This window comes from Pelecanus crispus, chromosome Z (genome assembly GCF_030463565.1).
Source record: "Pelecanus crispus isolate bPelCri1 chromosome Z, bPelCri1.pri, whole genome shotgun sequence".
NCBI classification, from domain to species: domain Eukaryota; kingdom Metazoa; phylum Chordata; class Aves; order Pelecaniformes; family Pelecanidae; genus Pelecanus; species Pelecanus crispus.
In genome coordinates this window covers 78,738,851-78,760,635 of record NC_134676.1, presented here as the reverse complement: position 1 = coordinate 78,760,635, position 21,785 = coordinate 78,738,851, and the positions used below count along the sequence as shown (strand labels likewise).

The following is a 21,785-nucleotide window of genomic DNA, read 5'->3' as shown; positions in this document are numbered from 1 at the left end:
TGCGACAGCAGGCCTGAGGCGGGACCGCGGGGGAAGCGCCGCGGCAGCGCTGCGCTGCCTCCAACCTCCCGCCTCAGCCCTGAGCCGCCCGCGGCCGCCCCCTCACGCCACGCCGCCCCGCCCCGCCCCGCCCCGCTGCTGCGCGCGCGCTCGCTCCCAAGTCCGGTGCGGCGGGAGGCGGCGGCGGCGGCGGCGGGCGTCATGGTGCGCTCGCTCAACTCCATCGTGGCCGTGTGCCAGAACATGGGCATCGGGAAGGACGGCAGCCTGCCCTGGCCGCCGCTCAGGTACCGCGGGTCTGGAGCGTGTCTTGCCGCCGGGGCGGGGGGCGGACCACAACTCCCAGCGTGCAGCGCGGCGCGGCTCCCGCCGGCGGGCGATGTGGAGCCGCGCGTTGCGCGCTGGGAGTTGTAGTCAGGGAGGGCAATGCGCGCCAGGGCGGGAAAGTGCCCGCGGTGGCGGGTGGCGGGGCCGCGTCCGGGGCCGTGTCGGTGGGGCCCCGGGCCGTGTCGGGAGCCCCCGGGGGCTCGGAGAGGCGCGTTGGCAGGCTCCCGGCCGTAGCTTGTCTCTCATGTAAGCAGCGCCGGGGCCGACGGTGTCTCTCCAGGCACGGCACCGGGCCCGGCCCCGTCCAGCCTCTCCTCAGGCGCCGGCGGCACTTGCGTTATGGGTTTTTTTTGCAGTTACAGGACTGTAACTTATTCCTAAACCACGTTGTAATGCTCTTCTTGTTTTTTTGCCAGGAACGAGTACAAGTACTTCCAGAGAATGACTACCACATCCCATGTGGAAGGTAATGTTGTACTTGTTGCTGAGGTGTGCCTCTACTTACTAAAATCAGTTTGTGTGGTATCAGTCATGGAAAAGACTGGTAATTTCACTTTTCCCCTGGCTTAAAAGACCTGCGAACTGCCTGCCCTTTCCTGCCCTCCCAAGCCTCACAAGTATTTTACCCCTTTGTCATCTGCAGATTGTTAAAGAAACTGGAGGTGAATAAGATTTTTCAGGACTGCAGGTGATTTGTAAATTAAAAGAATTTCAAAGTCCTGTTTCCCCAACCAGGTACAAAACTTTACCTACCTGTCTTTCCTGACAACTCCAGCCCTGAACAAAATTAAAAACAGAAAGGTTTTTATATGCTGATTAATTAGCAGAGATCTTTTTTTTCAGGCTGTATTAGCTTATCTGACTTGTTTGCTGTAGCTCAGCCATGGCCATTTGTTCCGCCCCTCTGACCCTTGTGACAGTAATTTTGCTTGATTTTCTGAGTGCTGAGCTATCCCGGTAGGCCAGAAAACCCTAACCATACTGATAATATGCAGCAACAATACTGCAGCCTTATGCAGTATATCTGTACACAGTAATATGCAACCCTACTGGTGATATGCAGCCGTAATGTTCAGGCCTAGCAAGACCTTTGCAGCAAAGTAGTATTATAGACTCTGATGATTTGGTGAGATAAAACATGTTATTGCAGGGTGAAAAAAATGTGAAAGTCAGCACAAACAAACAGGGATAAAATTGCAAAAGATGAAAACAGATGATTTGTTTTGACTGGGTACTTACCACTGCCAGAAGAGACAAGTCTTGCCACATTGCCCCCATTCCTCTTTCACGCTGACTTTAGTGCTGGTTTGACACTTCCTTAAGCTGTTTAAATTCTCTAATGCAGTAGGCTAAGCTACTGGGTGTCTGCAGGGACTGCCAGTACAAGGTGCGTCATAGGAGTGGGAAGGAGGCATTGGGAGAGGAGGGGTAGGACCTTCCTGAGCCATGCGACTGGCTCACTGCATCGGGTGGAATCAGCCATGAGACACAACAGATTTATCCTCACGTTTTTGCTGCTTCTCTGTTTGCCAGTGTGGTCACTCTCCTTCCTGTGGGGTTTTTTTCATGCTCCTTAAAACTGCTGTCTAGCAAAACTCGCTTGTTTGCTAAAACTTCTGGGCAGCCTAACATGTGCCCTGGTTTTGGTTGAGCAATCTATTCCATATTCTGATTTGAAAGTCTGTTCCATATTCCACAAGGAATGTCTAATCTGCTTTTGCAAGTCTTAAGTGAAAGATTTTACTTGTGTTTTGGAGACCTGATTCAGCCCATTGCAACCTTAAGTACAAAAAAGACACAACACAAATGTAAGTCTTTTTATATGTCTGCAATTTGCATCTTACCTGGCACAAATAACCTGTAATCAAAAAAAAGATGTTTTAAATATAATTTAAAAGAATTTAAATTTTTCTCCATCCTGCCATCAGATCTTTTGATAAGCTATGACCTTAGATGCTAGGCAGTTAAGTTGCTTCGTAACCAGACCTCTTAATGGATTATGCTGCCATAAATCTTCATAGCAGGGATATCACCATTGCCTCAAAAAAGTCAAGGGAGTCACTGATTTTTGGAAGTGGGAAGAATACAGTGGAGAATCATCACCCGATCTTGCTTTTAGTCTGCTTGAATACCTGCACTGGCCACTGCTGTAAATTAGCTATTGTTCAGACAAATCTTTGTTCTGACCCCATAGGCATCCTAGTATGAATCTTTAGTAAGAAAATACATATATTTTTCAGAACTTGTGCATTTCCTTCAGCAGTGGTGCCAGTGGTCTGTGCTAACATATCTAAACTGACACTGCAGTATGTCTCTTGGAAACTTGCTCATGAAGCTTATCTGCAGGAGAAAGGCCTTTAGACGCTGCTAATAAGCAACTGGAGCATCAGTTCTCTGGTGTGATGTAGTAGATTCAGCCTCTCAGATCAAGAAGCAGGGAGGATAGCTGTGAACAAATACTATTTTTTTTTCTAAAATCCCTCCTGCTATGTAGCACTGTAAAAAACTTCTGTTACCTTCTGTGAATCTCAATCTCTGTGTTTATTTCTCTGACAACTCCATTTGCTTGTAAAGAGAAACCCTCTTCTTGTCAGGGTATATATAAGAGATAATCAGGTTATGAATGTTTGGTCAGAAATTATATTTACAGGTGAATTCTAGAATATGATTGAAGACCTGTTGCACTTCTGCTTTTGATTTAATTTGGCTGGTTCTCCTAAAAATTATCCTTTTACCTTTTTTTTTTTTAAAAAATAAAGGTCAAAGCTGGCAGTTATTCCTGATCATATAACTGGAATGATGGAACATGCAAACACAAAGTCGATTACTGTATGCTGCTCAGATTTGTAAAGAGATTTCACACTAAGAGAACTCTTATGATGGTGTGAGTCATTCTCACATATGAAGATTAACGTAGCCCCGTAACTGTAGCAGAGCCAACGTCCATGTAGTGCATGTAATGGGCAGTGACATACCCTTTTTTATATTCTTTCAATTATAAGATTATAGGTGTGCATGAGACTACTTTGGTGTCAACTGCCTGCCAAGTCTTTGAGGCCACAAACTCATCTTCTATGCATGTGACTAATCTGAGAGTCGGGGCCTAAGTGTGTACTTTTGTTAACTGCTGAAATGGAGTTCAGAAGGGGGAGGGAAAGTCCAGCAGATGTCACTAAACCAAAACAAATTTGGGACACAGCAAAAATACCCTTTAAATAAGTGTTTTCTCTCTTACTCAGGTAAACAGAATGCTCTGATAATGGGTAAAAAAACCTGGTTCTCCATTCCTGAGAAGAATCGTCCCTTAAAAGACAGAATTAATATAGTGCTCAGCAGGGAGCTCAAGTACGTATGATGAATAATATGCCTGTAAAACAAATAACAAGTCTGCGCCTAACCTAAAAATATGTGTAGCAATACATCCTAAAGTAATTCTAAATGTAACATTTTTGATATCTGGTTAGGAAGTATCTCTGCTATATCTGACTGCTATCACTACTTTACCTTTAATTTTTTAATTATTATTTATTTATTATTATTTCTTAATTAATTCACAAGATAATTGTCATTACTTTGCATAATAAATACTAGTCCTAATACTCTACACACAGACCATCTGACAATTGTCAGTAGTCTTTCTGACTTGTGTGTTCAACTGTATTTCTCCAGTTCCTCGTTAAGATTGGTGGCTCTTATTCACTTTTTTGAAGTTTATTTTTATTAGCATTTAAGGAAAAAGAACTGTCCTTTTTTAGAGCTCTGTTCTTGAATCTATCACCCACAGTCATCCAAATACTCTTAAACAAAAATGTCCACTTATAATGGTTTATTGCTTTGGAGGATGTGGGTGGGTTTGGGGCTGAATATGGGGGGGCAGGCAGGGGATAAGGGCTTTTTTACTAGTTTTATTGAATGAAATATTGATGTTCTAGAATTCAAGTAGAAATCCATACTTAATTTTACAGATAGCTAAATGTCTCAGGCTTTTTTAAAAACATGACATAAAATTTCAGATCTGTAATTTGTAATGCCTCTTAAGTCACAGTTATGATTAAACCAGTTTTTATTAAACAATCCTGCAGCCAGAGGAGAATTCTAGTAGTTTAGCAATAATACACATTTCAAAATAATTAACTAATGTGAAACATTTAGTCATTTGTGAATTCAGCAAAACACATTGTAAGTCTAGCTTGTGTTGATTATCATGATGAATGGTCCTTTAATTACTTAGTAATAAAATATGGCTTTTTCTAGGGAAACCCCAAAAGGAGCACATTACCTTTCCAAAAGTCTGGATGATGCTTTAGCTCTTTTGGATTCACCAGAGTTAAAAAGTAAAGTAGACATGGTTTGGATCGTCGGAGGCACTTCAGTTTACAAGGTACATTTAGAGTACTCCTAAATTACTCATTTTCTGTAATGGGATGAGTGTGGCTCAAGTTCCTGTTACTTCCGCTTCAGGAAGTGCCTTTCCTTCATGTGACCCAGCAAACACCAGTGATTCCAACAGAACAAATCTTGGACACTTAAGATTTCAAGTCACAAGTTTAAAATATCTGTCCAAGTAACCAAATGTTGCTCTTGCTAATGGTCCAGTGTCATACAGTCATTATGCTTTTGAGAGCTTTTCTTAAGTATCTAAATTGTTAGGATTTTACACCAAGACCCATATTGTTATGTTTATTTTACTGAGGTAGTAGACTGACTCTGCAGAGGATGTGGAGAAAAAAGGAAAAATGATCCAGCATTTTTAGTCAGAGTATGACACTTTATACAGGTATACAGGTAAGAAAAGAGGATTTAGAGAGAGCTGGTACGTGATGGTGTCAGTGATGAGAAGAAATAATGATACAACAAAATGTAGAACTGACTCTCTGTTCCCATCTAGCAACGAGGTGTCCCTACTGTTCCCACTCCCCAGGTTTCTCTTGGTGTCTAGGGTGTCTCGGTATTCAGGTGTCCATTCATGTGCCAAAAAGCCAGCATGTGCCACTTTCTTCCCAGGACCATCTTTGCACAGACAAAGGCCTGTATAAACTGCCCCATTTTCCCACAAGTGCAATAGTCCTCCTGTCATTAACTAAGATATTAGCCGTGCAGCATGAAGGTCTGCAGTAAAACCTATCTTCTTGTTGCCCTGTGTTTCCACAGCCATCTTTCTCCCTTCTCCCAAACCCTTCCTCTCATTTTCCATTTATACGGATGTAAAGTTTAGTCAACTCTCCATGCCTCCATCCACCTCCCTAGAGTTGTCCTTTCAGCCCCTACACAGTCAGGGTTCTTTTGTTAAGTTCTCATATAAGTTGCATTTATTGTCAAACAGTACCACACGAAAGATTTTGGCTATCAACCCAAGTTCCTTTCATATCAATCAGGAGAATATGGAATGACAGCAGTAAGCATTCTTTCTTCTGATAAAAGCAATCTTAATTAAGAATTGTAAAGCAAATTTTTTATATATATATACAGAGTAAAGGAAAAACAGTTCTCCTGTCAGTTAGTCATTACAAGTTTGCTGGGAAATATACTCCACTTCTTGTTTGGCACTTGGACTTCAGGTGTGATGAAAATGCCATCATGCTCTTGGTAGCAAATTAGGGCTGATAATGTGCTTTGTATACAGAGTGGGAAAATACATGTTCTGATATTTCTTGCCTTTGCAGTTTATGCCTTTCATGAACCTCTTAGACTCTGTGTCTTAGGGAGTACATCTTTTACAGTAAAAAAAGCAAAGTAGTGTAAGAAAAATAAGATGTATATGTAAATAGTGTGTAAAACACTGTTGTTCCTTTGGGGTTTTTTATGTTTTATAATCACTTTTACATGGGGTGAAGCCCACCATATATTTGATATCCAAATGTGTTCAGTCTATAATCAAGTACTATCCTGTAGAAGTAGCCTGTCCTTTGCTCTCAGCCATTAAAATGCCTGCTTCCAGGCAGTAAGTAGCAAGTTTCTGGAGACAGATTCTCTTCAGATTAGGTATAACTGCCCAGCATGAGCAAGAGACTAGATTGGGCTTCTGCCTGTAATTCTGCAGGATGCATAGTGTGACCAGAAGCATTTACCCTTTCTGTGCAATGGCCACAATACTCATCTAGTGCTGCAACAAGTGATTATTTTGGTTGTTCTTCCAGTAGTGTCTTTGTTGTAGACTCCTGATTTAACTATTTTTCCAGTGTCTAGCTGATATTTTGTAGAAAACAATGCCAATTTTTTTAGACTATTACTTGCCAGTGCTTAGATTATAAATAGGCAGTTTTGATCGAGAGTACATTTGCAACATATTACTTGTGCTGATCAGCGTAAGGGAATATGACTTAAAATTTCAACTGTGTTCTCCCTTTCAAACATCTGCTCGGGATGTTTCAAAGGAATGTAACTCATTAGGGAGAAATCTGACAGTTTTATACAGATTCCTGCGTTCAAACTAGCTTTGTGATCTTAATTAAAAGGATTTGATGGAAACCATACACCTCTACCAAAACTGCAGGTAGTATTTTTAGTGCCTGTATTAAAGATGCACAAAGGATTACAGGAGTATTTCCATTATACCATGTAGAAATGGGTGGGAAGTAAAATAGCAATACCTAATTGAGGTGAATCATTTTATTCAGTAGTTGTGGGTATTTGCTTTTAAAGCATTTTGATCTTACTACTTTGTATGGCTCAGAGGTTTAGAACTGATTGTGTTTATTAGTACAAGCCTGTGATGGAAAAGTGTCTGTAAGTACTTTACCAAATAAGTACAACAGGAGTGTTTTGAAACAGGTAGTGCTGAGGACATGACATTCCCACTTTTCACACTTTGTGGAGTTTAACCCAAAGTTCAGATCTTTCAAACCAGGTAGAGCTTTATGAGGACAGACCTTGGTGAGGAGAGCAGGCCAGTCTGGAAAGCACCATACTATTCTTTTCATCTGCCTCCTGCAGATGATGGTCCCAACCACCATCAACCCTTTTCTATTCCTGATCTTGTACCTGGCTCCTCCTACTCATTTACAGGTAACACTGCTGTGCCTGCTGAATAAATCCTCTTCTGCATCTGAGCAAAGCCACACAACGGTGCAGTAGAGAGCTGCTTTGCACCAGGGGGAGCTAGTCCATTATAATCCCAGTAAGAGCACCCAGATTCTGTAAAGTGTCATTTAAAATGCTACTTTCTGGAGCTAATGTTTTAAAGAAGGACAGAATAGTGTAAGTAACCTTACATCCCTTTAGATGTTGGGAACTCTGATTTCTGTGGCATTGAACAAGATTCTAAGCCACGTGCAGCATGCTGTGCAGACCCCATCTGTAGAAAGGGCTACCCCATTTTGGTCGTTCAAGCTATTATAGGAATTTCTTACAAGAAAACATGTTTATTCATAATTTCTGCTGTCAAATAGAAAGAATGTTCACATGAGAACTTCTTGCTGCTCTTTTCAATAAAGGCAAGGGCACGCAGGTGGTATAGTTGTCAGTATCAAGTGGGACCTGCCTAGAGACTCCTCTTTTACAGTTTTCTGGCTGAGTTTTATCCTGTGGCCAAGGAATATGTGCAGCACAGTACAGGCCTAGGTTTATTCAGGTTAATTGTTATGTGGATTGCTAACTCCTTAATGCACAGTGGTCTTTCAGTCAGGATCACTACAAAAGGGAACGGCAAGCTCACGCATGCACCCATTGCACTTACTTTGGAAGGGCTGCTTTGACAGCCTGTCGCAGGCTGTTGCAGATGTCTTGAAGGCAGAGTAGAAAGATGGGGGATAATGGCGTTCCTGGAGTCTTCACTGCTCTGCCCTGGTTGACCTGCGGCCCTTGGCACAGGAGTTGAGCTCAGGCTGGTGACATCCCATTGGTATGGGGATCCTGGAGAATAAGAAGTAGATGCAGAATGTATTGAATGTGAGGGTGCACAACTGAGGCCATCTGTCAAGAGCTGCTACAACAGCTTTGCCATTGCCAGATGGCATTTCTAGAGTCCATATCATTATTTGAGAGGGTGACTTATTGTCCTGTGGAGTCTTTTAACAGCAGCTCCTAACCTTAGCAACTTCTGATCAGTTAATCAGTTTGGGATGGGGAGGTCCACCATGATCAGGGTTGTTCCAAACAACCTCAGACTGAAAAGGGATGCTGGCAGCTTCTTTCTGCACAAGGTCATTCAAGGTGTTTGAATGCCTGCCTTACCTGAAATAGTGCATCTCCTCTATGCCTCATGCTGCCCTGCCCAGATACCATGCTGAAACACAAGCCTGGCTTATCCTCATCCAGAGAACTGTGCCGAGGTGGAGCATCTACCCAGCTGCCTGAGTGCAGAAGGACACAGGTGTCCAGCCTGTCTCTCAGTCTCAAGTACAGATGGCTGCTGTTAAGAACTGAGGCGAGCAAAGGTGCTAGAGCATGCGCTCCAGGATGGCATTTCAGGACAGGATGCTGCCCTCAGCAACAGGGGCAAGGAATGGGATGGAGGCGAGGGACTGCTGCTGTCTACAACCCCTTTGTAGGACTGCAGAGGATAGAGGAGCAAGCCTGACAGTCGCTGAACATTTATAAGGACACAGTGCAGCTGTCTATTGCTTATGGCCATCTTGCCCACTGCCCCTAGGTTCTCAAGGACACAGTTCTCTTCAGGGTGGTGGGAGTGTCGGCATAAGCTGCCTCAAGTCCTGTGAAGATCAGAGAAAGGTGGGCTCTGAACAGGGTGGCCATCCAAGTCCTCGTGTAGGTTACATTCATGCTGCGTTCAGCAGCATACTCTGGGAAACTGTCTCTTCTGGGCCATGACCTCTGCAACAGGAAAAGGCAGAGCAGCTAGACATAGTAGGCATTTTGGTGGGGACAGGGGGAGCTGAGTAAAGTATTAGTATTAGGAATATTTAGGAGAGCAGAAAAGATTGAAAACAGCTCCCGCAGTCCACTGAGGTTCAAAAGCCTTGTGCAGCCTCATCTTCTTACATTTGATTTGACACTGATCACCTCATCAAGTTTGTAATCTCCTGATACAGCCACAGTGTAGTACTGTTGCCTCCAGGGAAGCTTTTGGACTTCTCACAGCACAGGTTTACAAGTTTCATTTCTTTGGATCTCAGTGTGATGCCATACTGGATCTTCTGCACTGTTCTGGATCTCCTGAGTTCCAGAGGTAGTTGATGTTGCTATTGATTGTATGGATGAGGAAGGAGGAGTGTAGCAGCCCAGCAATGGCCAGCAGGCCACAGCAATTACGAAGCCGTCATGCGTCATGAGAGGCACTCCATGATTTTGCATGAGCACTTCACGTTTTGAGAGCCATCTGCTGACTCATGAATGCTTGTTGTGTGCAGGAAAACTTGTGGTGGTGACGCAGTCATTGGTTTTGGCCCTTGAGTCCCCATTAGCTGTTAGAGGTTATCAGGCATGTTCCTGGAGCAGATTTTCTGGCTTGGTTTCATCCCCAAGAAATTTAATTCGTGCACACCAAGATTGCTCCCCAGCACAAGTAAAGCACCATGAGTAGGGACAATTGGAAGATTCATTTTAAAACCACATTTCTGTTCTGAGTTAAGACACTAATGTCGATACACTCTGTCTGGAGCTACTGTCTCTTAATTAAGAGGTTCAGGTCTTGGCTTTGACTCTGAAAAATAACGCTGCCTGGAGATCCTAAGGGAGTCTGCTCAGTGTAAATTACATCAGTTTCTTTTAACTGGATTTAAACTGTGTGTTTTAAACTGATTAAAAACAACATTCAGATTTTACTAGGAATAGGAACTGTAAGTTCAGCACATCCCCAAATACTGAACAGGGACTTAAAACGAAAACCAAAACATCTACTTATGTGGATGGTATGGTCTTACAATATGGTGTTTGTAGAGTGTTTAATATAGATCTTGCTTTGTAAAAATAACCCAGCACAAATGCCTAACAGTGAACTTAACAGTGAGGTAAAAAAAACCCTAGCAACAAAAACTTTAAAAAAAAAGAGAAAAGAAAAGAATTGAAACATTTATATGATTCAGGTCCTCATACCAAGGCCTCTTTAGTAACACCAACACAGGCTATATGTCAAACAGGTTTTCACCTTGATAAAATAGTTTTCCCTACAGCATCTTGAACATTTAAAATTGTCTCATCTTATTTATATGTTCCTACTCAGCTTGTTGCTTTGTCAGTGCCACAGAAGGAGACAATGACACTCAAGGTCACATTGCTGAAGTACAGAATTGTATTCATGTATTAAATTTGGAGAAGAAACTTGTAATTTCATAACAAAGCAAAAAGTTCTGCCGTAAGAAGTTTTTGTTGGGTTTGCTGCTTAGTTTGTCTAGGCTGGCCATAACAGAAAATAGATGGTGGTGATAAATAGTGTTTGGGGAAATTCTTCAACAAAGAGGCTTGAGCTGGAAAATTACATTTCCAGTAATTTCCAAGGGAAAATTTTATCTAATATTCATGTACAGGTGTCTTCCTGTGTATTAGTAGTTGATATACTGTGTTTGGTAATCTACCCCCTTCCATTCTTCAGAATTATTGAATTACGAAGCTGCTATTCATATTTAGTGCAGCAAGTCTCTTGCAGATGATTAATTACCCTCTTAAGCAGAGTTTCTTCACTGAGCATATAAGCTTCACTAGATTCTGAATGCCCTGAGTGGGTTGTGAATGCCACATTAGCTAAGCTTCAGATCTTTGCTGTACCATAAGGATCACTTCTTTAAAAGAGAGAGGTATTAACAATTTGAGTCACTAGTTTTATCATGATTTTTTTCAAGCCTGCCAAAACTTTACTAGCTAATACACTAAAATATACACTTTAAAGATTACATTTTAGTATGTCTGAATTTCCTGTGAACTATAAAAGTTACAATAGTAATTTTTCTACCTTCCCTGCATATAAGACAGAGGGGCGGTTGAGCTGCATACCTATTGGAATGCTTTTAAGCTGGGTACCTATTGGAATAGGGACTACCATGTATGTTACCATGTTTTTGAAGTGTTGCATCAGTCTGAGATGTGACCAAGGACTGAGATCCGCTTAGAAGGGACCTACACAGACAGCTCATTCTTCCACGCTCACGTGCTCCGCTCTTGCGGGTTGCAGTGCTGTTGCTCCCTTCAAACAGTGTTCTCAAAGAACATGCTGCGAAGAGCAGGCCTCTCTGAGCTGCATGACGCTGTTGACATGGAGGAGGTCACGCTGCAGGCCCAAAGCATTACTCTGCTCTGGGACCAAACAGTGCAAAAAGCTGAGCACTGCATTGGCTTCTCAACTGTTTTAGAGTGGACTAATTAGTATGGCTTAACCTCATTAACATTTTTGAAAGCTGGTAACATTACCTTGTGTAAAGTGAAGACTGAAGGTTGTGGTGGTTGCACTGACCATATGTTCTTTCCCAGTCCCACCAAGCTCATGATAACGTTATTCGATTATGCACATTCATGGTCCCGAGCAGTTGTTTCCAAGGAAGGGCTACTGTCTTGTTGGTGTATATGCAAATGTAATTCACGTAATTACTGTAATGTTGCAGAATCCTTCTTTACAGGAGAATTTTCCCATGTGTAGTTGTGTAGCTTTGTGTAGTTGTCTGAACAAAAAGATGGGAATGGGAAGACAATCTTCCTGCATTCCTATGACCTTCTAGGTGTTTTCTGAGAAAGGGTTTGAGCACTCCCAGTGCAATTCCCTAATATCTTTTATATAAAAATGGCAGGGTCACAACATTACAGCTGACAGCACTGTCCTCCCACAGAGATTTATGTTTTGTAAAAATATGTCAATGACTATTGTAGTCATGCCTCCGGTGGCCAATACTTCTTGCTGCTACCTAGTTATAAATAAAATTAGAGGAAACAGAACTACAATATTAGCAATGGACTAGTGGATTAACTATTAATTTCTTTTAAAAGTTGTAGCATCTTTATACTTTCACAGATTGAGAGGGGCATATCCAGCCTTTCCAGTACAGTCTTCAAAATAAACTCAGAGGATTTTTAATGTGGAAGGAAAGGTGTAATATTGCCATTATTCTTAAATAAGCTTCTTGTGTGCATGTTCTTGTGAACAAGTATTGATTTGACATTCCTCTGGGAAAAAAAATGACTAACAATGGTAAATATTTGAGTCAGTTGCAGATATAAATCATGCAGCTATGAAAGGATTTTAAGTTCTTTTTCAAAGATGCTTCCAGAGATCATAGAGAAAAAGCTTTAAAAGACCCTCCTTTAAGACTAACACAAGGAAAAGTCTAGTGACTAAAGTGTTTCTGTTTCTGCAAGGGCAAAATGGGCAGGCTTTTTGATAATGGTCATAGAAGAATTTTGTTGCACTTGCCTTTCTTTGTTCCCTGGCAGAGAACTGGTGGTGGAAGCTACCACAGTGTCTCCTCCCTCACTACGTTTAGCCTTAGTGGCTTGGGAAGGAAGGCCTGTTCGCTACCTCACTAAGCTGAGACCTAGCAGTGTGAGAAGGAAAGTTTTTTGAAGGTGTTGATTCTCCTGGTTACCACTGCAACTCTCCTAATACCCAAAGTTTAATTTAGGCAAGTCCTTTAACCTAGAACTTTGATATCTTCAGCTGTGAGATTTTTTTAATGTATAAAACATATTTTTTTAATACGCTGGTGGCTTCAAAATGCAGCTTGCCTATATGATCCAATACATTTCAAGGGTTGAAAAACAGAATGCAAATAAACAGACTGTTTATTCTGCAACTCTCTTTTATAGCATTCTCATGTTTTGTTTGGATTGGCAATGTTGTCTAGAAAGACACTTGAAAAATAAGTGCCTCACATAGTTACTTTGGCTGTTTTACTTATTCTATGTAATCAGCAGAAGATGGGAAAGCAGAAGCAGTGTGTGTGTCCTAAAACCTGTGAATCTTTAAATGACTAGAAATAATTGGTCCCTTCTACAGCAATTGGTTATTATGCCCACTAGTTCATAGTGATTAGATCTGTAACAGATTAATTTTCCATATAATACTTCTGAAACTACTTGTAATACACAGCTATTCTTTGTTGCAGAGCTTCAGGGCTGCTTTAACCTGTGCTCTACAAAGAGAAACTAATTCAAGGCAGTGGTCCTGCATGCACAGACATAATCTAATCTTGCATGGCTGTCAGTCCAATGCAGCTGGAAATTATGGGGAAGATGATCCTTTACGTCATCTCCCTTTCGCTTTATGCTTCAGAGGCAGGTCTGCCAAGGATTTCTTGGAAATGAGCAAAAAGATGAGGGTATGCTAAAATCTTTCCACAGGGTTATAAAGATATATGTGAGTAATAAAGGACCCTGGTTCACATACAGGATTGACATACCTGGGACAACAGGAGGGATCCTGACACCTCAGCTGTCGTGTCTTCCCTCTCTGGTGGGAAGTCATCTCTGCTTGAGGAGTGGTTCTGGTGTTTCTGAGAGATCAACAGCCACAGTTTTTATAGTCTGTGCTTTAACGTAAACAAAAAATCAGCACTGCTTTTCCCTGTTGCTTCAGGCTGTAGTATCTTAAAAGGTTCAGTAGCTGCTACACAAGGAGGTGAGCCTGTGTGGATAGCAACTCCCAAGGGAAACCAGTGCGGCTACAAACACAGTCCAAGGATAACAATGGATTATAAGGGAAAAACAGTAAATTAAAATGGTACCAAGAATGACTTTGAGACCCAGTGGCAATGGAGTGAGGGTAACATAATGACCATGGAGTGAGGATGCAGATTTTTCAAATTCACAGAAGCATGAGCTCAGAGCCATCATCATCTTGTTTAAAAATCTCCTTCTCTTGCCCTGGTACAATTATTTCCAACAAGTCCTCTCTTACTATCTATCCCTTCCATCACATTAATTATCCTCACATTTAACAAAATACGCAAAAACCAAAAAGGCAGTACTGATCTCCTACTTATTGGAAATGGTTTTTCTGTTGAATATTGTGCTAACTTCCCACAGTATTGCGTGATCACTAGAAATATATTTAGTTAGTGCACATTCTGTTTAAATATTCAAGATTATTTACATCTATACCTTTGTATTATGTATATGTTACATTAAAACAAAGTCATATTCACCCTATTCTGTTCATTAGAGTAAATATGCATCATGTATACTTCCTTGATTAAATTCAGAGTAAGTATGTCAACGTTTTAGCACTGTGTGTCCTCTAACTTGTCTTCTGTACCCAAAAACGTGGTGAAACTGATAGAGTGGGCTGGACCGGGCAAGAGTGAATTGAATGTCAGTGAGGAACTACTTTAATCCTCATGAAAATGCCACAGTTGTGATAAAGCTCCTTCCCCATCCTGCCAGGTCCATAGCAGTGGTTTGCAGAGGCAGTGTCAAAGAGTCCAGTCCTCTCTGAACAGGTTCCTTTAGAGACTCCACACACGGAAGGTTTTACGTTTGATACAAAATTTACTTATCTGAAATTTTCTGAAGTTACTGTCAGGGAGCATGGAGGACCAGGTGCTCCCAAAGGGACAGGAGCTGGAATCCATGGGCAACAACCTGACTGGCATGACAGGGGCCTCACCAGCCAGGGCTCCTGGTGATAAGGCAGGTCCTCAGGGTGGGATGAGGCCCCATGAAGGTAACCAGAGTCAGAGATAGTCCTGGGATGACTAGATGGGGCCATTGGGACAGGCCAAGGCCAGGTCAGGGTGCCAGGCCATGACATGATTCAACTCTGTACTTAAATCCCAATATAAGTGAAAATTACATTTAGCAGAGTAGAGCAACTGAAATACAAAGTCGAATCACTTTACAAATGTGTTTCTCCTTGCCCATTGCTGTAATATGCTCACTGTCTTGATGCTGGGTGTTCCCAGCTGCCAAGGAGAAATATGTGGGTTGAAACCAGCTCAAGCCTCTCGCTCTTTTCCAAGTTCTTTGTTGTTCAGTTTTCATGGGCCATGTACACACACACAGCCCTAGAGCTGGTCTGGCTAACTCAGGAAGCATTTGCGCTTTTTTTATTAACTTGGGGACAAACAGTTACACAGCTGGTTGGTTTACTCAACTAATGCAACCATTTGTCTAGAACGGAGGTCACCCTCCCGTCCCCTTTGTGCTAAGTTCAGCTTTCTTTGCAATATCTGTGGTCACTCACTCTGCATGCTCTTCCTGGACATATCTTGGTGGTACAGAGTTCTTTCTGAAGCTGAATTCCCATAGAGCTGGATAGGACATTGATTTGTTCCTCTACTACAAAACAAAAGTATCTCTGTTTACAGAATACAGGATGTTTTTATTTGTGAAGCAGATTTTCTTCTTCTGTCATTCTGCGGGTGTGTGTTTCTCCTCTTACCTCCCACCCTTATTTAAAGAAAGAAAAAATGCAGTATTTATGGACAAACTGGATGAACACCAGTTCAATGCTGTTGGATGCTGGTGTGCTGTGACTTACCCCTTCCATTTTAAGCCAGTCTGTAGTAACAGAGCAACTTTTCTAGAAACTAACTTTTCAGCAGTGATACCAATTAATTTTATTGGATTAAATTTGCTATTGCTTGGTTCCTGTACTTGTCAAAGTAGTACCTAATAGCATGCTGCATGGTGAATCACCTTTAACAGAGAGCATTGCTTGTTGCCAGTTTAAGGGAAAGGCAGAAACAGCTGTAAGCTTTTCAAAAATATGTTGTAGCTAGGCACCAGTATAGCTTTTAATGGGTTTTTTTAGTGCCGAGAAGGTCTGGAAGAGGTGACTTTCCAGTCTGATCTGGAGACAAAACTTTTTTTAACTCCTGATTTGTGTGAATTTGTTAGTGGGGAATTCACCTAACAGGTGTCTTCATAACTTTTTTCATCCAAGGAGCTTGGAAAATTTTGTTGTTGTGTTATCGCTGTTAAAGAACTTTCAGTGCCTATTACCACTTTGCCATAACCAGAGATCAAACTTTGATGTTAAACTGATAGATAATTTGATCACTAGAATTGAAAACTAATGCAGAGTAAAAATACATTATAAATCCTTAGCAGTGATATTAGTTAAACATTGGGACAAGTTACCTTGAGGTGTGGGCCTCTCCCACCACTTAAAGCTTCCTGTCTTTCAAAGATGTATGATTCGGAAATTGCTTGTTGACACTAGGCCATACTGCTCCTTTCTTCTCACAGGACTATGCATATTTTTTTCTTAATTTCTGTCAGGTGCCCCAAGCTCTGAGAATAGGTATTGCTGCCACTTACCAGGTGGAACTAGCACAAGGTGAAATTATCCCTTTAGAAAGTGCTCTTGGGCCAAGTGCAAAAGAGATTTATAGTTCAATTTTCACTGTTTTGTTTAAATCCCATAATATATAAAATAGTAACTGAGTTTCAGTTTTAGATAACATATTTGGTGTGCAATCTACAAGTAGAAAATATGCTAAGGCTCTTATCTCTTGGTTCTTTTTGAATGCTGCCATGGTGATGGCTGGTGCAGGCAGAACAAGAATTTTGAAAGTTGGTAAAGAAACCTAGTGATGCAAATAAGAATTTGTACTTGATATTATCTTACAGACTTCAAATAGTGTTATAAAACAAGAATATTAAAAAAAAATAAACAACACTACTTCATGCATGGTTGAGCTTTTTACAGGGAACAACTGAATTTTAATTGTTTCTTTGTTTCTAAAGGCAGCAATGGAGAAGCCAATTAATCACCGATTGTTTGTGACAAGAATTTTGCATGAGTTTGAAAGTGACACATTTTTTCCAGAAATTGACTACAAGGACTACAGACTTCTCACTGAGTAAGTATCAAGATGCATGCTAGTCTTGTGTTCAGATGGAAGCCTTAATAATCTAACTTGAATGTGTAAGGGTACTATTAAGGCCATGTTCTGTTTTGAGTTAGAAGTACTTTTCGCTGTATTTTTTCCCCAGAGTAATATTTTAGTTAGAACCTGGAATTGCACCACACTCAGCACAGAGAGGGTGTTGGAACTTGCTATGTTCTTCAGCCTTCCCATAATCTTTACAGTAAAGAATTGCATTTGTCGGTTTGCTTGAAAAGTAACTTTCTTACTGTTTCTAACTTTAGAATTACTCAGATATTTAGTAAGCTTCATAACTCTCAGTATGCTGTTAGTCAATGGTATTTAGCCTCTGAATGTCTTTGATAAATTGCCAAAGACAAATGAAATGGGTTTGAGCAGGGAGGGTTGAGCCTTTATAGATTCCTAAGGTTATTCCTTTCTCTTGACAAAAATTACTTCTTCCTAACAAACTTAGTAGGACAAGTATTAAACTGTTAAGTTTCTGCCATTCACTGTGGTTTCTTCTATGTTATCGTTGTCATATTCCAGTCCATATTCCATGTCCTCTCCAGCGACATTACTACATCTGACGGGCAGTAGGGAGGTGGCAAAAGTTCAAATGTCTGCCTCAAGAACCAGCAAGGAAAGGGCCTCCTCCTCTTCTTGCTACTCATGTTTTGGTTCCCAGCTGGTTACAGACCAGCAGCAGAAGAAATAGAAAGTATGGCAAGTCAAGGTCTCTACATGGGGCACAGGAATGGATTAGCACTGAAATGGGGGAGAATAGGTAGGGGCAGGAAAGAGGGATGCGGGAGAGACAAACAAGGTGAGTGGGGAGGTTAAGCCACCTTTTTCAACTCCAACATGTTCTGAACTGCTCTGTGCCATAGCATGAGCCTGCTTTAGTACCTGGATGTCTGACCCAAAGCTCCCCTCTCTCCCTTTTGGCTGTTTCTCAGGTATACATTGGTTTTGGCCAGTGTACTGAAATCAGAAGTTGGCCTTAAAACATGAATTTACAAAATAGCAGATAATTCCCTCATTAAAGTGGAAATCTGATAGAGTCAAACCTAGCAAATAAAATCTAAAATGTCTTTTTCCCTCAAAGTCAATATTCCTCATACAAAATCCTTATTCTGTCACAGAGAGCTGAAGAGACTTTTGAAGGTGTCTGTTAACAAAAACTGGTTTAGTAAATCTTGAACATAGAGGAACATTTTGCATGGTAGCAGTCAGCTGCTTTGAGAAGCTGTTGTAGACTTGTAAGAAACCTTTACCTTAGCATTTCCTCCAAACCGTCTGAGGAAAAGCAAAGCAAAAAAACCCAGAAGGGTTCTGTATCTCTTCTGCCTTTGCAGACATTTTAAATAATGTGTTGGAGGCTTTAATAAAAATGTTGGAATTTTTTTTATTAAGCCAAAAAGGTGGGTGTTTTTTAACATCAGGGTATGCTTTCTTGATTTAAAAAGATGTGTGTACAAGTTGCTGATTGTAGTTAACATGATTCCTAAAAATAGTTTGTACTTAGTATACCTGTGGTAAGGATGGTATTTCATCTCCTTTTTCAAACAACTCTTTTCTAACTGATTGGATAAATTACAGGTGACTCATAAGGATATTTTTATCTACTTATTGGCTTTGCTTTTTCTTCTCCCCTCTCCAGATACCCGGGTGTCCCTGCTGATATCCAGGAAGAGAATGGCATCCAGTACAAATTTGAAGTGTATGAAAAAGCTGTCTTGGCACAATAAATGAAGCTTTCTGTACTTCCGTGTAAGGGCAGGCATTTTAAATCATGAAGTCTTATTGAGTGCAAATATATATTAAATTGTTGGGAGAAAATCCTGCTTGATAGTACAATACCTCAGTAATGAATTATTGTAAAAACCACACCCCACACTCTGAATATACACCCTGTGGTGGAAACATGAAGGTGGTTAGCAGCATGAAAGAGGTAGCTCTAAGGAATACCACAAATAAGTTTGCATGAGACCTTGTATTGATCTTTACAATCCATGGCAGCATCCCTAACAATTCCATGAGTAAAAAAAGTCATTAGACTGTGTCAGAACCTTTCTACCTAAACAGAGGTTTTGAGTATCTCCTAATTCAAAACGTCCAACATTGGAAAGCATCAAACCCCTGAGTTTAACTGAGATGGTATATAAATCTATAACAATTTTAAAACATACTGGTGTAGAAGAAAAGGTAATCAAGTTTGAAAGCATAACAAAAGAAATGGAGCTTGGAAGTCTCAGGCAGCAGTTGAGGGATACATTGATCCTTCATGGAAGAATCTGACTGCATTCAGCCGACACTGACCTAGAAATTAATCTGATAAAGAAGTTTTAACACTTCCATTAACTTCCATTAACTTCACACCTGTGTAAAGGCTTGCTGCTCTTGTAACAAGATGCTATGTCAGTTTGACCACAGCCACTGTGCAGTGTAAGAACATAAACATTGCTTTCTTAATGGCATCTGTGTTCCTGTGTCCCTTCTAAATGTTGTCAGTGCAGATGCAGGGCATTAATTTGTCGGTGTGATTTTGAGTATTGTGTCGCATGCAAATATGGATTATAAGCAGATAGTGTGGCCCTGTTTCCTCTTTCATTAAACATAGCTAGTATAACAATGTTTTGCATTGCTGTTCCCTAAAAGTAGTGAGCAATATACTGGTACTGTAGTAACACTGTGATTGTAATGGCCTACAATGCCAAGTGTTGACCAAAGTTTATTGTTGCCAATATTATCACAACATTATCAGTAATATTAGTCTGTTGCTATGTTCTGGCTGTGGGGAGTTGTCAGACAGCAGGGGACTCCATATATGAATGTGCCATGGAGGGGAGCTAGGATGAACCATGCCCATCTATGCTTCCTTGTGCGGCAGCTGCCACCCTGGACTGACGGCCTGCATGGAGGGAGCCCTGCCTCCCTTTCATTGCAGATCAGGCTGAGACCAGAAGAGTGAAAAGAAGAAAGTCTCAAAAACAAAACAGAAAAAAACCCTCAAAACTCTGCTGTTTCCCCAAAGCATTTTGAAAGCATTGTCTTACTAAGCGGTATTGTGGGAGATTCAAGCAATAATGCCTGTCCTTTAATGTCAGACTGAAGCCCAGTTCTAACGTCAGGGAGGGCAGCACTGGTGGTCAGCAAGCTTTACACAGGTTGTAACTGTACAGACAGAGGAGCATAGCGGTGCCTGGTTTTCTAAGAGAAGATTAAACCTTGATTTTTCTTGCTTTTGAAAAATCAAACCTCTTTGAGAAGAGAAAAACACTTAGAATATCAGCTATGAACACCTCTTGAATTTTCCATGGCAATTTACAACATTTAACTGATAAAAGATAATTTTTGCATCATCTGTCCTGGGTTGTCTCAGTTTTCTCTGTGTTCCTTTAGCATTCTTAAAAATGTAAGTACTTTCCTGTGTTGATCTTATTGCCCCATGTGTGCTGACTTTACATCAGTCAATAAAGATTAAAACAACAAAGTTATTTGCTTGCATAATACAGGAAAAAGTCTCCTGAGTTTCAATTTGCCAACACATTGTGAAAGGGAAGGAAAAAGACTGTTTCCAGAGGGATGTTATTTTTTAAAAAAATACAAGTCACAGTGACCCTGACAAGAGAAAACAACCTCCCCAAAGCGTTTAGTATGTACCAGTTAGTATCAAAAACCAGGTCACTGTTGAAAGCTCTGCACAGCTAGTCTGCAAAGTACAGTGTTTATGGCAACTGACATTTATTAAAAGTGGAAGAAAAGACTTCATGCAAAGTTAGCTTATGCTGTGATCCCGATGCAAACATACATTAGAAAATTTCTGCATAAGCATACATTGCCGGAGATGCGGTGCACTGAAGCCGAAGTGTTTTGTAGAACCACTTTGGTTGCAAGGAACTTGAACTTGGATGCAAACAAGCCTGCTGGGAACATAAATACTTACTCTGACTCTGTGTGGACTGAGTTAGTCCTCTCCAGATTTAACTATGTTAATTTGTCAAATTCTGCAACAAATTAGGTCAATTTATGATTCATGGAAATGAGAACTTTTGAAATAACACAGCAGCTTCCTACTTAAAACTTTCCAGAACATACTAATGATGCAGCTTCTTCGGTATGCTGCTCTGCCAAAGAGATGCATTTTTGTTTGTTTTGGTTTTTGTTTTAATAAAAGCACTGCATTTGTACAGCACCTTTTGCATCGGAGCTTTTCAATATGCCATGCAGATCCCAATCAAGAATTAGGAAAACACATTTGATTGCAGTGAAGTTGGGTCCAAAAGAAGTATGTTCATCCTAAGACATACCAACCGCTACAAGGTTAGATGCTTACTGTTTTGAGAAGATGGATAGGCAGAAGGGTGTAAGTCCGTGTATTCAGGAAGCACGTACAAAGACTGTTTGCTGGCAGGTGTGTTATTTCCAGAGGATGGTTACTTTGCACGTGTTTAAAATCTGTGCCCTTCAAGGACACCTCAGCTTGTTCATCCAAAAACAGACAAGAAAAATGGTTGCTGTCATCTTCTAAAGGCCAGATTTACTAGCCAGAATTGGTATGGAGCCTAGCTCAGTTGGTTAGAGCGTGGTGCTAATAACTCCAAGTTCACAGGTTCAATCCCTGCTCACTGCAGGGGGGGGTTGGGCTTGATGATCTCTCAAGGTCCCTTCCAACCCAAAGCATTCTGTGATTCTATGATTCTTCAAAAGCAATGCTTTTGCTGGGTGACAGGTTCGTTGAAAAAGCAATAGGTCAAAATAAGT

General features: G+C 41.1%; 1 protein-coding gene across 1 annotated transcript; it reads left to right on the top strand.

Annotated features, from left to right (window-relative positions):
- Nucleotides 1-201: 201 nt before the first annotated feature.
- On the top strand, nt 202-18,769 carry DHFR (dihydrofolate reductase). Its single transcript, XM_075726934.1, has 6 exons — nt 202-287; nt 744-793; nt 3,567-3,672; nt 4,582-4,708; nt 16,897-17,012; nt 18,682-18,769. Exons 1-6 carry the CDS (start codon nt 202-204, stop codon nt 18,767-18,769), a joined length of 573 nt encoding a protein of 190 aa, XP_075583049.1.
- The last annotated feature ends 3,016 nt before the right edge of the window (nt 18,770-21,785 follow it).

What these genes read in the sequence shown, in the direction of transcription:
- DHFR (XM_075726934.1), top strand. Translation starts at nt 202, where the DNA reads ATGGTGCGCTCGCTCAACTCCATCGTGGCCGTGTGCCAGAACATGGGC. An exon ending in GTGCTCAGCAGGGAGCTCAA is followed by an intron (nt 3,673 to 4,581) that starts GTACGTATGATG and finishes GGCTTTTTCTAG; the next exon opens with GGAAACCCCAAAAGGAGCAC. An exon ending in GAGGCACTTCAGTTTACAAG is followed by an intron (nt 4,709 to 16,896) that starts GTACATTTAGAG and finishes TTGTTTCTAAAG; the next exon opens with GCAGCAATGGAGAAGCCAAT.